General features: G+C 41.2%; 1 protein-coding gene across 1 annotated transcript in view; it reads right to left on the bottom strand.

Moving 5' to 3' along the window:
- The window catches only part of KSR2 (kinase suppressor of ras 2), a 590,333-nt gene that overhangs the window by 12,936 nt on the left and 559,184 nt on the right, over positions 1-18,213 (bottom strand). The window contains exons 15-16 of the mRNA XM_072600313.1: positions 16,403-16,499; positions 8,968-9,101 (exon numbers count right to left, since the gene is read on the bottom strand). Coding sequence (XP_072456414.1) covers positions 8,968-9,101; positions 16,403-16,499 — 231 coding nt within the window. The remainder of the gene's footprint in view (positions 1-8,967; positions 9,102-16,402; positions 16,500-18,213) is intronic.

Raw genomic sequence — 18,213 nt, 5'->3', positions numbered from 1 at the left:
TGGGCCTTGCCACATGTCTGAACTGTTGTCTCATCTGGAGATTCCTTTCAAGACCTGGGGCCTCCTCATACTGCCATGTGTGAGACCCATCTGCTATGATGGCCCCCTTTCACTCCTTTTTCACGTTGGTGAGTTCCTCCTAGGGTCTGCACTTTGGGGAAGGGAACAGGTTGGACAACCTTCATTTCCCTTCTGGATGAGCTTCTAACTTTTGGACTTTAATACCAAACTTCACCCTTTGCAGTTCCCTTTTATGGGCTGTCTTCCCTTATTAGATCATAAGTTCCTTGAGGGCAGGGGCTGTGTATAGTTTTTTAAGTTTAATAGTATTTTATTTTTCTCCCAGTTACATATGAAAAACACTTTTAGCATTCATTTTTACACAATTTTGAGTTTCAATTTTTTCTTTCCCTTCTTCCCTCCCTTCCCCTCTTCTGGAAATGATAAGCAGTTTGATATAGTTTGTATATGTGCTATCATGTAAAAATATTTCCATACTTGTCACAGCTGTGAAAGAAGAAACAGATCAAGAGAAAAAAACACAAGAACAAATAAAGTGAAAAAACTATGCTTCGATCTGCATTCAGAATCCATCAGTTCTTTATCCAGATATGGAGAGCATTTTCCTTCATGAGCCCTTCATCTTTCTTCTGCCTTGTGTTTATATACACAGTGCTCACTACTGTGCCTGGCATATAGTAAGTGTTTTACAAATACTTTTTGCCTTGCCTTGCCTGGCTTTGCCTACTCAAACAGGGGTCTAAAACTAAATGGCTCCATTCTATTAAATGAATTTAATAAGTGTCAAGTTATACTTTTCACTTGTAAAAAAATTAACTTCACAAGTTGAGGGTGGGAGATGCATGCCTCCAACAGTGAAAATTGATAGCAGGATTTTAGTAGGTTGTCAATTCTGCCAACGATGCAGCATGGTGGCCATAAAGGCTCTTATCCCAGGCTTCATTAAAAGAGTCATAGTACCCAGAATGCCTTGAAAGAATCTGGGAGACCATATTCAGTTCTGGGTACCACATTTTAGGAAAGACATAGAGAAGACAGAACATGTTTGGAGAATGCTAATGTTCAGAATGCTAAGAGGCTGGAGCCCATGTCATAAGAGGATAGAAGGAATGGGGGTGTTCAGAATGGAAAAGCGAGACCTGTAAGCACTTAGAGGGTAATCACCAGGAAGGGGGAATTTCATGTGTGTTGTTTGTCCTTAGAGGTTGGAACTAGGAGAAATGGGTAGAATTGCAGAGGCTCAGGATTTTAGTTTGATATAAAAAACCCATAACATGAAGATGACTACTCTCCAGAGGCAGGTTCCCACTATTGGGGATAAAGCAGATTCCCTTTCACTAGGAGCCTTCAAGCAAAGGTTGACTATTTGTCACCAATATTAGAAGGGTTTCTTGTTCATATAGGGATCAGTCTAAATAGTCTCTAAACCCCTTGAAACTGTGAGATTCTGTGATTCTCTGAGGTTTCAGTTTATTCCTGACTCACCTTTGGGTTATCATGGGGGGTGCTGAGGATTAGAGGGCAATGGCCTGAAAATCAGAAGACCTGACTCCTGCTCTCAGCTCCCATACTAGCTGCATGACCCCGGGCCCTTCTCTAAACCTGTCTCTTCATCTGTAAAATGGAGGAGGAGGAAAACGTGCCCTACCACCTCAAAGACATTCTATGAGGAAAGTACTTTGTCTACCACAATAGTAGGGAAGGTCCCTGAGGGCAGGGACTGTCTTGTTTTTTTTTTTTTTTTTACATGTGTATGCCCAGCAGTTAGCACAGAGTAAACACTAAATAAACGCCTTGTACAGCCATCTTTCTAAATCTTAAATGGCTTTGTCAATGAGAGTTACTATTGTTAATAATGAGGGATGAAATTTTAGTGATAGAACTGGTCCTGGGCTTTCAATGATCCAGGGAAATGCCCGCTGAAGAATTTACTTTGTTCCAAAGGAGTTCAGCATACAGACTGAAGCCAACTTATAAAATTTCCTTTGTTTTTCTTACGTGTGTGTGTGTGTGTGTGCTTGCAACATGGCTATATGGAATTTTGTTTTTCATGACTTCATATGTATAATTGCTATCATATTGCTTCCCTTCTCAATGGGTGGTGGAAGGGTAGGAGGGGAGACAAGAATTTAGAACTCAAGAAAATTTGAAAATGAATATTAATAAAAAAGGAGCTCTGCCCCATCTCTGCAATTTATAGCATCGGAAAAATGCCAAAAGCACTGAGAAATGAAAAGAATGCCCAGGGTCACGTAGGCAGTATGTGTCAGAGACAGAACTTGAACCCAGACCTTCTGTTCCTTGGAGGTAGCTTTCCCTTGACTAGGCCATTGCGGCTGTGAGGTTGTAGTCATTACCAAAACAATGAGGCACCAAATAGCATGCCCTATAATAGACTGCAGACTGGAAAGTTCTCTCTCTAAACAAAAAGGTCCAATTATAACAAATACTGTGTTGGAAAGTAGGAACTAAAGCTAACAATTAATTTTAATTCCACAAGAATTTAGCAAAAGCCAACATGTGCCGGGCCCATGGCTGGCACTGAGGATATAAAGGTTAAGCATACAAAAATAGTTCTTGCCCTCAAGGGAGTCACACTATACTGGGAGAAATGGATCATATAGTATATAGGTATATAAATTTAGAAAATTGCAAAACAAATACAAAGCAACTGCAGAGAACTAATTCCAATCGAAGGGATCTGGAGAACCTTCATGCTCTATGGAAGGGCCCTTCATCTGTTTCTTGAATGGAGCTAGGGATTCTAAGAGGTCAAGCTATGGAGGGAATGCATTCTGGGTCTAGGAGGAATTTATGCAAAGGTTCTGAGAAACAAGAGATCACACCAAATTTGGATCATTTGACTGGAACATAGAGCCAGCGATGAAGTAATGTGAAATGAGTAGAGAATGAAAGGTCTTTGACATAAGGGATGAAAATTAATTCTTTGCCTTTATGTCTCTACTACCTAGCCTAGCACTTGGCACATAGTAGGTGCTTTATAAATGGTTGTTGATTGAAAAACAGGATGGATCCCAATTGTGGAGATCTTTAAATATTAAACAAAGATACCTATCTTAGAAGATATAGGGATCCTGTGAAGACTCTTGATTGGGAGAGTTGATGTAGTCAGATCCATTCTTTTTAGGATTATCAGTTTGGCAGCTGGATGGAGGATGGATTGGAGAGAGGAAAGAATAAAAGAGGGGAGGCCAATTAAGAGATGGTTGCAACAGTCTAGGGTGACCCTATATGGGATTATGACCTACAGTTTAAGAAGCACTGAAGGGGTTACCAGTGGAAAAAGTTTAAGAAGTCCTAGTTTAGGTAAGAGGCAATTTTGGGGGTTGGTTCTTAACTAGATTGGTAACTATGTGAATGTAGAGAGAGAGAGAAAGAAAAGAAATAAAATGGGGAGTTTTAGTCCCTCCTAGGTTATAAAATCATAGCTCTAGAGTTGGAAAGGATCTGAGAAGGAAACTGAGACTCGAGAATGACCATAAACTATTTGCCCAATATCATGTAGGCATTAAGTACCAGAAATAGGAATCCAACCCAGGTAATGTATTCTGTACATTAAAATTACTGTTGGTGTGGTAACTTGGGCAGATCTGTACATCTCTATGGCTCAGTTTCCTTGTCTGCAGAATGAGGGGGTTGGACTCTATGACCAATCAGATCCTTTCTGGCTCTAGAGCTTTGATCCTCTATCTGGGATTCTTAGTTCCTCTCTAGTGGAATGGTCTCAAAAGGCAGAAAATCTTCTCTATAACCCTGCCCAGGGAAGACCAAAGGAATGCAAGACATCAGTGACTGTCATTTCAGTAAGTGGGTTGTGCTGTCCTTTGATGCAAGATACTTGTGCTTTGAGCCCAGTTTCATCTAAGGAAACAGAGAGCTTTTCAACCCTGGCCTGTGAGAGTGGGTAGAAAGAGAAGTGACGAGATGAAACAAAGACCCCTTCCCTCCCCAAAGATGGGACTGAAGAAAGAGGCTCAGATTAGAGCTCAGGAGGAGAGCAGGAGTTGGGGCTGCTCACTGTCTCCGTGTTGGTGGATTTATGGAAGAAGAGAGGGAGTTTTCAGCTTTGGGGAACTGCCATTCCCTTGGGGCAAGAAAAGACCAAACCAGACCAAATGAAACAAAAAAAAACTTTACAGGGAACAAAGAGAAACTTATTTCTGATTGTATCTGAGTCCCTATAACCCGTGAAACCATCACTCATTTTCAGAGTATGGAAGGTGGAGAAGAATCATAAGAATAAGGAAGATATCCTGGGATGAGGGTGATGGTTAGCCTTAGTGGTTTGGGAGAGGAGAACCCTCACAACAGCCAATCATGGAACTCTTGTGGGCAGATACCCAGAGATCAGGAGTGACATCTTAAAGGAAATGCCCTCATTAAGCCTACAAGCGCCATGTTCACAAGGTGAGGGGCAGATGATGACAAGCCACAAACTTGGATCATGATTAATAACACCCTGCAGAGCTATAAGCAGGCAAGAGGTGGCATCTTAAATGGTACTTTTTGGAACATTGGCAAAACAGTTGTGCAAGGAGCACCCCATTTTCTCCCTCCTCATCATCCTTTACCCTGCCACAGGCTCAGGGCTTACCCTGGGATTTGTTTGGACAAAGTTAAACTATGTTCACTTAGACATTTCTTTTCCATACCCCTACTGTGCTTCATAGGTTAGTAATCTCAGCTGCTATACATGGGCACTTTGAGGCTTTGACTTCACTGGTTGCGCAAGGGCCATAAGGAACTGAGGGTCAGATAAGTACGCCATCATGTGACAATCCTTCAGAAGTCATGTCCTCAAGGTGGCTTTCCCTGATTAATCTCATGACTACTAGGATCAATCCTTCTTCCCACTGACTCCACCAGACCACAATTGTCCCAACACACATTTCTGAACTAAGTTTCTACCACTGTACTCTGCACTTACTGAAATGACATTTCAATGCCTTGTAAAATGTCTGTTGAATAGGTGAGCTCAAGGAGGCTTTAGTTCTTTCAATATAAAATGAGGGAGATGGACTAGGTAACCTTTGATGCAATCCTCAGGGGTGGCAAAGGAAGGTGTTATATTTTGTAGATGAGGAAAATGAGGGTGAGTGGATAAGTAACTTTCCTATATAACACTTGGGAAAGAAATACAACATGGTGGAAAAGCAATGGATTTGGAGTCCAAGGGCCTGAGTTCAAATTCTGTCTTTATGAATTGCCTTGAGGCAAGTCACTTAACTTCTCTGGGACTCAGTTTCCTCATATGTAAAAATGAGAGGGTTGGAGTGGGCTACCTCTTGGGTTCCTTCCAGCATTGAATCTATGATCACTTGGTAACTATGTGCTTTTAGAAAAGTCTCTAGGCCTCATTTTCCTCACTTGTAAAATGAAGGGTTGGGACTAAAAGGCCCTTAAGGTTCCATTAAGTTCGAAGTATATAAATGTTAGATAGTGAGTTGGCAGTAGGACTGGGATGGTAACTGGCATCCTGGCTCTTGGCTCTGCTCAAGACTCAATGTTCATTCCAAATTTAAACCAAAAGTCTCTACAAAATGGCCCTCTGTACCCAGTTTGGTCCCTGTGCTGGCACTGTCTGTCTCAAATAGACCTGAACCCAAAGCTGGCACCTGGAATAGAATGGAGACAACAGTGAAATGCCACTGGGTCACATCAATCAGACTGCACCCAAGGTCAGCCAGTATGTTGGCGTCAGAGATGGAAACTGGGTCTCTTAGCAGGTACTTTGCCCACTGAGCCATGGTATCTCTGATGGAACCATACTAATCACTGAAACTGATGAAGTGGCATGGGCACAAATCATGGAAGTCAATGAGCCCAGTTAAGTTTTGTGAGATGGGCACATGGGGACCAGAGGAGGAAAGAAGGTGCCAATTGCCAGTGACTGGGCAAATTAAACTCTCCTAAACCATCAAGCTGGGCTATAAAACCTTTTCATCTGGAGGAGTCAATCTGCTAGAGCCCAGGATCTTATACAGGGCCCCAGAGCACAGAGACTAGGACAGGTCCTGGGTACAATGGTGAAAATCCTCCAAGCTCATCTGTCATTCTCACACCTCCCTTTCACTGCTCCCTGGGTCATTCTTGTACCTGCAGCAGATGCCACAGTGGATAGAGTGCAGGTCTGGAGTCAGTAAGAACTAAGGATAAATCAAGCCTCAGACTCTTACCTATATAGAGAGACAGAATTGTATAGAGGAACTGGTCTCCAGGTCAAGGAGACCTAGGCTCACTGTCTATGTGACATTGGGCAAGTCCTTAACCTGTCAATGCCTTGGGCAACTCTCTAAAACTATAAGTTTCAGAGTGGGTGGCAATCCATATCAGTAGAGGGAGTTTCTTGTGGGGAGCACCCTACTCCAATGAAACTAGAGGTGTGGCAAAAAAAGAAATACACACACATGTGTATATGTGCATGTGTGTATGTATATATATACATATGAATACATACATATGCACATACACATATATACACCATATCTGTATATATTTAGATATGTATATATGTGTGTATGTGTGTAAACACACATACACACATTTTATCTGCCGGAATAGAAAGTAAATAGTAAATAAAAAGTAAACTCTTTGAAGTGTATAAATTTGTCCAACCCTACACTTTGTACCTAAGAGATAAGCAGGTACTATGGCAGTTAAAGCACGTGACCTAGAATCAGGAAAATCTAAATTTGAATCCAGCTTTAGCCACTAACTAGCTGTGTGATCCTGGTCAAGTCATTTAGTCTTTGTCTGCCTCAGTATGCTCATTTGTAAAATAAGGATAACCTCAGCACTTGCCTCCCAGAGTTGTTGTAAGGATCATATGAGATCATATTTGTAAAATACCATACAAATCATAGCTATTGCCATTTTAGGGGGCCAATAAATGCTTGCTTACTTGATTTTATTGTCTGAAGCAGAGAATAGGCTACTTGAGAGTGGGGACTGTTTGACACAGTATCCTCAGAGGCTAGCAGAAGGTCTGGCACATGGTTGATTGGTCCCAGTTCTCAGAGATTACATTTCTAATTATTGCTCAGTATTTAGTTCATAAGGCTTCAAGGGGGGATCATCCATGCACCACTGATGGTTTGTGTATTTTTGGAGGTGGCTTGAACAGCAAAAACTCTCCAATGCCCAAATTAATACATCTTTCATGGTGGATGTGTATGTGTGGGGGCAGGTTGAGGAGAAAGGTATGACCCATAGACCACACAGTTACAGCTGGAAGGAACTTTGGTTGTCCAACCCCATCATTTTACATAGAAGAAAACGCAGACCCAAGGAGGTAAAATGTTAAGTCAGCAAAGCTAGCAGGGTCCCCTCTGAAACCAGATTACTCAGAAAGCCAACTCAGTAACTACTTCTTCCAAATGGTATAGACTTGGAAGAGCGGCATAGACAGATCCTGACCCTTTGAAATTGCTTTGTGCTCTCACAAAATCTCTGAGGTATAGTTCTTTCTTTCTTAATGAAGCCCCCTCCCCTTTCCCACCTGTCCTCTGTGTCTGGCAAATGGACCAGAGATGGTATAAGCTATGAATATGCTGATGCTGGTAATAGATGGGTAGTACCCAGGCAATTAATTAGCCCCAAAGCTAACCATATGCTTTTCCCTGCTCTCTTTTAACAGTAGACTGTAGTAGAAGGGGTCTTGAACTATGAGTCTATAGCTCTCCCATTGCCCCTAACTAACTGTGTGACTTTAGGTAAGGTGCTTTCCTTCTCTGGAATCAGTTTTCCCGCTGCTAACTAATGGGGCCTGGATCAGAAGGTTCTGATATCTGTGGGACTCTCAGACATTTTCCTGAGTCTTAGGAAACAGAGTTTCCAGCACCATGCCCCTATGTCATGAGCCCAGATTCTGCCTTTGTCTTTGCTGAAAATATCCATGGTTGGGCTTTCTCTGATGCTGCTGGGTAGGAAGACCCAAGGCATTGTGTGCTCTGCCATGGAGCACAGCAGGACACCTTTTTGCTTCCTCAGCCCAATGGCTGGTGGAGACTTGGCCCCAGTGTTCAGTGTGTGGAGGACAGAGCAGCTAAGAAATTATACAAGAAGGGGAAGACAAGAGGGCCCACAACTCATCGGGGCAGTGGGAAGTCATGCTTTTATTCTAAACAGCACGTCTGTCCTCGTGTCACCCCTGCCCATTGAATGGAAGAGGTCAACTGAACTCACAGAGCATTTTAACATCTAGCCACTGTTCTTGAGTCTGAAATAAAGGGATAAAAGCAATGATTTCTGGGACCTCCCCCCTGCCTCCACCATTGATCACTCATCTGAAGCTGTGGCTAGATCTGACACAATGTCTCCTGAGTCTGTAAGATAGAGTTTGAACAACTAGGTTGGATCAGGCAGCCTCTATCTTCCTGGTGGCAGGGAAAGAGGGTGTATGTGTGAGGTGTGTTTGGTATGAAATGAGCAGGGAGGATCCAGACCACCTCTGAACCCACTGAGTTCCCTCAGTGGTGAAATTCAGAACTTATTTCCTGTTCCAACTGAAATTATCAACAAACCTTCCCCCTTAGTAGCTTTATAGCCTTTGACGAGTCACAAAACCACTCCAGACTGAATTTCTTCATCTGTAAAATGGGGATAATATTAGGACCTACCTTGCAAAGAAGTGGTGAGATATAAATGAGACAATTTAGGTAATGTATTTTATAGACTTTAAAGAGCAATAAAAATGCTTGCTGTTATTATATTATCATTATGGTTATTAAGATTTTTATTGTCCTTATTGTTTCAACTTATTCCCTTGGAACCAATGCATTAGATGCTGGATGCTTAAGCAGGAACTCAGTGAACATGGAACAGAATAAAGCTAAGTGACCCACATAGGGGTAGGGACTAGGGATCCTGGCCTCGGAAGAACTTGGCTTGTTCATCCCAGACACGATGGCCAGTGTGAACCCTCACCTGCCCGCCTGTAGCACTCCTGATATGCTGAAGAGCCCGAAGTCTGTGATCACCACTTTACCGTTATCATAGAAGACGTTCTTGGACTTGAGGTCTTTATGCAAGATTCCTTTGGCGTGGAGATACCCCATGCCCTGGAGGAAGGAAGGAAATGGAAGATTCACAGTTAGAGGGCCACGGTTCAAATCTTGGCTCTGCTTCTTACTTTCTGTGTGATAATAAGCAAACTTTGTTCCCTTGGGTCTCTGTTTTCTCATCTGTAAAATGAAGTAGTTTTTCCAGTTTCTCCCACCCTCCTCCCTCCACTTCCCGGCTTTTCCTATCTTCCCTTGGCAGACTATCTTCCATCTTTTCTGTATATCTTGTAACTCCCTCTTTCTACTCTGCATCTGCTTCCTTGGCTGGTTTCAACTCCAAGAAACAGTATGCTCCTCCCAGGTTAAGCTTATCACTTCTAATTTCACCACCATGTTGCTAACTCAAGCCTTGACTGACACCATCTCGCCCCTCCTACTCTCCTCTCTGATTGAAGGCCTGGAGGGCCTTTCCCTACTGAAATCCTCCCAATGTCTTCCTTTATAGAGAGCAGAAACTGAACTTTTCAGCTGACTCCACTTTGTATCTGCTGCCTTGTCTGGCTTCACCTCATGGAACAAGATGTCTCCTCACCAGGTACCCTCTGGTCTCTCTCTCCACCCTCTTTCCTGCCTCCTTTTGTGTGTTGTCTCTTCTAATTAGATGGTAAGCTCCTTGTGGATTAGGATGGGTTTTGTTTTTTATTAATTATATCCCCAGTGCACATAGTAGGCACTTTATAAATGTTGATTGGATTGAATTAGTTGCTTGCAAGTTGTCTTCCCCTTTAGACTGTAAGATTCTTGAAGGCAGGGGCTATCTTCTTTCTTTGTATCCCAAAGGCTTAGTAGTGTGCCTGGTACACAGTTAGTGCTTAGTAAATGCTTGTTGACTTGACTTGAATAGGCTGACCTAGGTAGCCCCAAGTTCTCCTTCTCTACTTTTACAATGTCTCATCTAACCTTGACGGACAGTTTCTGAAGGATTAAAAAACAGGCTAAGTGGTGAACCCTTCCCTGGAAAACCTTCTCTGGGTAAAGGGAAGGATTATGCAGTGCTCACAAATGAGTCTATGACATGCATGCCTATTTCTACCTCCAGGGTGACTGCTGTCCGAGAGAAAATGATGACAGAGCAAAGCTTTCACTGTCCAGCCCTTTCCCCCTCACTCCTTCCCCATTTCCAGTGGTATTCCTCCCCTCCCCCATCCCTTTCATTCAGCATGTTTTTGGTAAGCTGAAGGGTGATCAGTTAAGATCCTCCAGTGACTGACATGTCAGCTTCTCCCTCTTTCTTCTCATTTCTGATTGGAATCCTTAAGACATTTCCTAGGATCTTAGTGATACCGTTAGACTGTAAACAAGGACATATGACTGTAAACAAGAATATAACAAAGGGGGGTGTTTTGGGGAGGAGAAAAGGGAGTCAAGGGGAGATTCAGAATCAGGAACTTATAAATATTAACAGTGAGAGAATACCAAATATATTTGCAGGGGTTGGAACACTGGGGTATTAGTGGATTTGGTGTTTGGCAGGAGGGTTCAAGGAGGTAGTTACGGTTTTTGGGTGGTGGTGTACACATTTTTGTTTTGATCAAGTCTGTAGCCACATATTTCATCAGCTGATAGAACAGGATGCTCTAATGGTTAGGGGAAGCCAGGAAGACTGGCTTCTGATATGTACTTACACTGTGATCCTGGGATATCTCCCTTCTCAGTGTACTAGAAAACTCCATAAGCATATAAATTGTAGAAGTGCTGCTCAATCCTGGTGGAGGGAGTTGCCCTCATCTGGAAATTCCCCATACAAGAAAATACTAAGAAAAATTTAAGTCCTGTCCCAATCTCTAGCAAATACTAAAGCAGCAGGGGACCTAGGAAATCAGCTAGGAAAACACTCTCATTATGCAAGTGAGGAAACTGAGACTCAAAAGAGAATGTATGCCATTAACTAATGGCAGTCGGGACCATCATAGTACGTAGTGCAAAGCCCACTGAATTTGTAATCAGAGGTCCTGGGTTCTAATTCTGATTCCACCACTTACTATTTGTGGAATTTTGGACAAATCATTAAACATCTTCAACCCCAGTATCTTCCTCTATAAGATGAGGGGGTTGGTCTAAGTACCTTCTGGCTCTAGATCTGTCATCTTATTGTGTTCTCTGAACCTTAGTTTTCTCCTCTAGAGCATGAAGGGGATGGGCTAGATGACCCTCAGTTCAAGATCTCTATCTGAGCCTCAGTCTTCTCTATAACAAGAGGAGATTGAAGGTGGCCTTAGAGGTCCATTCCAGCTCTAAGTCAATGACCCTATGAGCCTTCTGTAGTCATGATGAGTTCTGCAATAAAGAAACAGAGACTGAGTGGTAGACTGGCCTTCTCTTTCCAAGGCTAACAAAGGTGGTTCATCATATTCCAGTCCATTAGATAAAAATGGCTGCAAATAAACAATTAGCTCATGGTGGGAACATTTGGAGGGGAGGGGGAATCTTGTCTGAAGACAGTCTATCTGGTCATTAGCCAAAGTGCTGTTGAGAAAAATGAAAGCCAGTGGATTGTAAAAAGATTTATGGTAGTTAAAGATGCCCTGGAACCATCTTTATTTTTCCTAGAAATGGAGAAAATTTTTTCTTTTGTTAAAGTGGTCATTTTTGATTATGAGCCAAGATGCTGATGGTTGAATCCAGCATCACACAGGGGAGATTAGGGGTCAAGAAGTAGCTCTTGGGTCTTGCTAAGTCATAGAGATGTGTTTAAAGAGTTGGAAGGGATTTGAGAGGTCACATAGTCCAACTCTCTCATTTTTACAGATGAGGAAACTGAGAATCAAAGAGGTAGAAGTGACTTGCCTAAGGTCATCACTACATAGTCACTGATATAAGCAGGATTTAAACTCAAAGTCTTTGCTTCCAAAATTCACCTTCTTTTCACTGGGCCACCCTGCCTCTATAGAAGCTGCAGCATGACATAGTGAATGGAACATTGAACTAGTTAGAAAGGGTATGAATCTTGCCTATGATATTCACCTACTGTGTGACTCTAGTCAAGGCACTTAAATTCTGAGTCTTTAAGTCTTGAGAGAGACAATGGATGGAAAATTCTTGCTAACTTTATAAAGTTGAACATCATCCAAAGGATGATGGAAAAGTACAAGTTCTAAGATGATATAAATAAGGACTTATGAAGGAGAAGCAGAGAAAATATGTCATCAAGGAGAGATATGGGGTAAAAGAGGGCACAGCATGAAAACAAAGGATGTCTCAGGTGCTGTCCAGCCAAGAGGAAGTAAGGATCTACAGTAGGTTGGGTGGATCCCACTGTGGTGGATGTAGAAGTAAAATCACAGAAGATACAAGTGTTTGAGAATAAACATTTAAGTTATTATTAAAGCTGGAAGGGGCCTTGAATGTCACCTCAGTGCCCCATCTCCTTGCTGTGCTATACTTTATCAATCCCAGATAGATAGTAATGTAATCTACTTCAGAAGACTTAAAGAGGAGCAATTTCTATGAAATGCCCATCAGTTAGTCTTTCTGGCTTCTAACCAATTTAAGAAAGTCCTTCCTTATGCTTAACTTCCATGCCTCTTGCTGCAGAATGTAATGTAGGCTTTTACTGAAATTCAGCAGAGCTGATTCCTATAGATGGCTCCTCTGGGACTTGTTCTTTTGGACAGGTCTGTAATTTATCCCCAAATGGAATGTGCTCCCTTGGGAGGCGGTAGGTTTCCCATTGCTAGAGGTATGGAAACAGAGACTGAAGGTCCATGTCTTAGGATGCTGTAGAAGGGAGGAGTCTTAGTTATAGTTAGTTATGAACTCTGAGTTTCTTTTAACTTTAAGAGGCTGGGATTCTATGAGAGCTGTATTCGAATATTGGCAAGCTTGTCATATGGAAGAGGTGTGAGATGTTTTCTTTTTGTTCCTATAGGGCAGAAGTAGGAAGGATAGGTGGAAGTTGAAGAAGGGAAATCTTCTTAGCCATTGCAGTGATCCAAACAGTGTAATAAGGTACCTCTGGAGATATGGGGTCCTTTTCATTAAAGGTTTTCAAACAAAGGCTGAATGACCACCTGTCAGGGATATCAGAGAGGGAATTCTTATGTGGATTGGACTAAATTCCCTCTACGGGTCCTTCTAGTACTGAGCTTCAGTGATTTTATGAGAGTTCAACCAAGAAAGGCTAGGATCTTAGCTTTTGTGAAGAAGCAGAGGACTTGCCAAAGCTCAATCCTCCCACTCCTAAAGGAGTAAGGAAAACAAAAAGAAAATTAGCTAAAGAGGAATCCACCTAAAAAATTAGGCACTATTCCAAAACATCTCCTCACTGATGTTTTTCAAAGATAGGCAAAAAGGATGGCTTAGGACTTCCAAGCACTCCTCATGAAAAACCCAGAGCTGCATAGAAACACTAAGTTCAAACACAGGAGCTAAGAGAAACACAAAAAGGTAAAGATGAATAAGCAGTCATAAGGGACTAAACAAGGCTAAACTGCTTATAATCATGTTAATATGGAGCTGATACGTATCCCTCTGACCTTTATTGTCAGAGGTCATGTTGTTGCTCAGTTGTTTCAGTCAAGTCAGACTCTTTATGACATCATTTGGGGTTTTCTTGGCAAAGATACTGGAGTGTTTTGCCATTTACTTTTCCGGCTTATTTTAGAGGTGAGGAAATCGAAGCAAACAGGGTTAAGTGACTTGCCCAGGGTCACGTAGCTAGTAAGTGTCTGAGGCCAGATTTGAACTCAGGAAGAGGAGTCTTCTTGACTCCAGGCCTGGCACTCTGTGCACTATGGCACCATCTAGCTGCCCACCAGGGATCATGCAGAGAGTCTAATTAGAAGACCTGGGGGTGATTCTGCTATGTCTTGATGACTTTAAGAAAAGAATGAAAAGAGAGGGGAAGGGAGACAAAGGAGAGGATGGAAAAAAGAAGGAAGAAGAAGGGGGAAGGGAAAGAGAGGTTTGGAGAAATTATCTCACATAATCAGGGTGTGCAAGTGGAGATCTATGCAAACAAGTAGGGGAGGGGGCAGTTAACCCTTGAACTTCTTATCTGAACTGGTCGAACAAATTATGGAAGAAAATATCCATAAAGTTGGGTACAGAAATGTATTTCACTCAACAGTTAAATAGAAGAGAAAGACAAGAAGGGAGAATAGATTAAGGGAAAGATTAATTCTAAACAAAACAAACTCTTAACTAAGGATGTACAAAAATATTTATAGCTCTTTTTAAGGAGTCAAAGAATGGGATTCTGAGAGAACATCTATAAATAGAGGAATGACTGAATAAGTTGTGGTACATAAATATGATTGATTATAATCGTGCAGTAAGAAATGATGAAGGGGATGGTTTCAGAGAACCCTAGGAAGACCTATATGAACTGATGCAAAGTGAAATGAACTAAACCAGGAGAATGACTTGTACAATGATAACAATATGGTAAAAATAGCATGATAAACAGAAAAACAACTTTGAAAGAATTATATATACATATATATATATATATACATATATATGTATAAATTATATGTATAATGATAAACCACAATTCCAGAAGAGATATGGTGCTCACCTCCTGACAGAGAGGTGAAGGACCCAGACTGCAGATCAGGGGTAGAGAGCCTGCAGCCTCAAGGTCACATTCTAGATCCTTGGGTGCAGTCTTTTGACCAAGTCCAAGTTTTACAGAATAAATCCTTTTATTAAGAAGATTTGTTCTGGGAAGTTTGGATTCAGTCAAAGGGCCACAGTTGAAGACCTAGAGGGCCACATGTGGCCTTGAGGCAGCAGGTTCCCCACCCCTGGTGTAGACCAAGATATAAGTTTCTGGGCATGGCCAGTACAAAAAAAAGTGTTCTACTTAAATATATGTGTTTGCTTGCCTTTTGTTTGTCTTTAGTTCAAATGGGGTAGGGTGAGAGGGAGAGAAGAAGAATTTCAGTGCTGAAAATAAATATGTAATATTAAAAATAGGAGAAATTTTGATAAATATATAACATTTAGACAAATACATTTTTTTTGGAAAATAAATATATAATTTTAAAACAAAGAAGCAAATTTTAATTTAAAGAAATTAATAAGCAAAATGAACGAATGAATGGCTTGCTCTATTGTCATTTATGCTCGCATGTAGAATAGCCTTGCAGGTAAGTCAATCCATGAACCAGGTTGTAATCGACACCAAACCTCCCAGTCCTGCTACTGCGTAATAGGATTAATGCTAATAATATACAAGATTGGTGTCTTGAAGTGAACATCAGGAGAGTTTCATAGGGCCATACTCTCTTCCAAATTGTTTCTTTTAGGGCTAGTCTCCTGCTTAGCCTAATGTTTTCTCTCTTTTCTCCCTCTGCATATACACTTTTTCTCTCCTCTCTCGTCTTTTTTTTTTTTTTTGCTTTCATTTTTTTTCTTTCAATGCCTTCCTCTTTCTTACTTGTTCCTCAGCCTTTCTAATTCTCTTTCCATCTTTCTTTTTTCATCTCTTCTTTCCTATTCTTTTTCTTCCTCTAGTTATCTGTTCTTTTCTTTCTTTTCTATTCCTTCTTTGATTTTCTTCTTTCCTATCTCTTTCTCTTTCCTTCCACATTTCTTTTTTTCTTTCTCCCCTTTTTTCTTTCCTTTAATCTCCATTCTCTCTCTTTTGTTCATCCTCCAGTCTCTCTTCTTGCCTCTCTTTTTCCTTTCTATTTTTCTCTCACTTTCTTCTCTCTCCCTTTCTCTGTCTGTATTTTTCCATTCTCTCTCCCTTTGCCTTTCTCTGTCTTTTCTCCTTTTCACTAGATCTTTCCTCCTCTCTTTCTTTAACACTCTCTTTCCTTTTCTCAATTTCTTCCTCTTTTCTTCTCTCCTTTATTTCTATTTCTATCCTCCTTTATCATTTTCTGTCATTCTTTTTCTTATCTCATTTGTTTTTCTTTCTTTTGCTTTCTTATTTTTCTTTCTTTTTCTCTATAATTCCTTCCTTCTCCCTTATTCTTTAATTCTTTTCTCTCTTTTTCTTCCATCCATCATGCTCTTTTCTTTCCTTCTTCCTTTCTCTCCCTTCCTTTTTCTCACTTCCTTTCTCTCCCTTTCTTTCTCTCCCTTCCTTCCATCCTTCCATCCTTCCTTCCTTCCTTCCTTCCATTCTTCCATCCTTCCTTCCTTCCTTCCTTCCTTCCTTCCTTCCTTCCTTCCTTCCTTCCTTCCTTCCTTCCTTCCTTCCTTCCTTTCTTCCTTCCCAGAGCTGATGTGTTTAAATCAATGTTCAACTCATTGAGTTACGATTTGTTCCTCCAGCCTCTATTCCTCAGGAAGAGGCTGGGTTTGGTGGGGGTTGGAAAAGAGACATGTATCATAGGCTACAGTACCTTCACAATCTCTTGTGCAATCTGCCTTGTTTTGTTGACATCCAAGACAATTTTGGCATCTCTCACCACTGAGTACAGAGTCCGTCCTTTACACAGACTGGAAAACAAGAAAGGAAAGGGGAAAAGAGAATTGCATATGTCACAGAGGCCACATCAATGAAAAATTTTATACACATAAACAACACAATGAAAATAGCAAACATTACAAGTCTCCATCATAATATTAAGGCTACAAACATGGGACTGAATCTTAGAGTATTCTCCCAGGTGCTTCTGTAAGGAAGGTGTCTTTGATTCCTTTGGTACCATCTGAGTATCCAACAATATGAATTAGAACCCTTTATTCAAAAGTTATTTTGGCAGTGTTCAATACACTCCTCAACTTCTCACAGGTTAAAGCCATTGAATAAATCAATGGCTTCCTTACTAATTGCATAATCCTGGACAAATCACTTAACCTCTGTTTTCCTCAATTTCCTCAACAGTAAAATGGGGAAAAGAGGACCTACCTCATTGCGTTGTTATGAAGATTATGGGTAACAGAGAAAGCTAAAGCAACTCCATCTTGTCTGCAGTTCCTCTCTCTTGCCCTTGATCCTGCTTGTATTAAAGCCTGTCCCCTGACTTTAACCTTCCTTATTGCTGAAATAGCATGGACAGGTCTATCTATTAGGGTAATAGCTAACTGAAGAAGAGCCTGTCTTCTTACTAGCCTCTTAGCCACAGACCTGAAGTACCCCCTACCCAATTCACCTCTCACCTAAATTGAAACCTATATAAGCTTAGTTCTTCTTTCTTCCCTTCAAAAAGTCTCCACCCATGTGAGTGGGACTCCCTTGCTGGTGAACTCCATAAGCCATCATTGGTTTTTGTTTGGGGGTTTTGGTTCTGCTTCTGGTTTGTCCCAGCACTGACAATTTTCCCCACAGGATCAAATGAGCTACTATTAGCATAGTACTTGCTACATAGCAGGTGCTTAATTTATGCTTGTTCCCTCCCCTCTGTCTTCCACTAAGGGCTATAGGACTTTGCATCTGACTTGAACTTCCTATATACATTTTCCTCTCTCCTTATAAGATGAGGTCCTTGAGAGCTGAGTCCATCTCTGTACTTCTATTTGTACCTCTAGCACTTGGCATAAGGCTTTGCATATGCTAAATGCTTAACGAAAGATTTTTCATTCACTCATTCATGTTGCTTCCTTCATAGAAGTAAGCCCCTTGAGGGCAGGAGCTGCTTTTTCTTTGTCTTTGTATCCTCAGAGTTTATCACAGCACATAGATCAACCTTAATAAATACTAATTGATTGATGTACTAATCAGTAAGACCCAAAAAATCCATTCAGTCAGCCATATAGAGAAATTTCATGTTGCTAGTCTCAGACTAGGAGTTTTAACTCAAGTTAGGCATGCACTTGTTCTTGTACAATGCTTTGTAAAAGAACTTTGCCATTTTGAGGACATCATCTCATTTGCTTCATGTTAGTGAAAGGATGAGGTTACAATTTCAATTATACAACAATCTCAAATGTACCCAAGAGTTCATTTCTTGAGAAATTCTCAGAGTTTTTAATTCATCTAATTAATATTTATGGTATACCTCCTGTAGGCAAAGAATTCTAAGTGGCAACCTTTTCCCATCCTCACCTAGCTCCTGTCCCAGGTGAGGCAACTGAGTGATAAAACAGGGGAAGGCAAACTGAATTGGATCCCCACAGCACTTTGTCCCAAGGCCACTCAGTGAGCTGGGAATGTGATGACTCCAAACCAAGCCTGACCCTCTCTAGTAAGCATTAGAAGATTATACTGATG

Source organism: Notamacropus eugenii, chromosome 4, assembly GCF_028372415.1.
Source record: "Notamacropus eugenii isolate mMacEug1 chromosome 4, mMacEug1.pri_v2, whole genome shotgun sequence".
Taxonomy (NCBI): Eukaryota; Metazoa; Chordata; class Mammalia; order Diprotodontia; family Macropodidae; genus Notamacropus; species Notamacropus eugenii.
The sequence above is the reverse complement of the archived record's forward strand: the minus strand, read 5'-3'. Positions and strand labels throughout refer to the sequence as shown.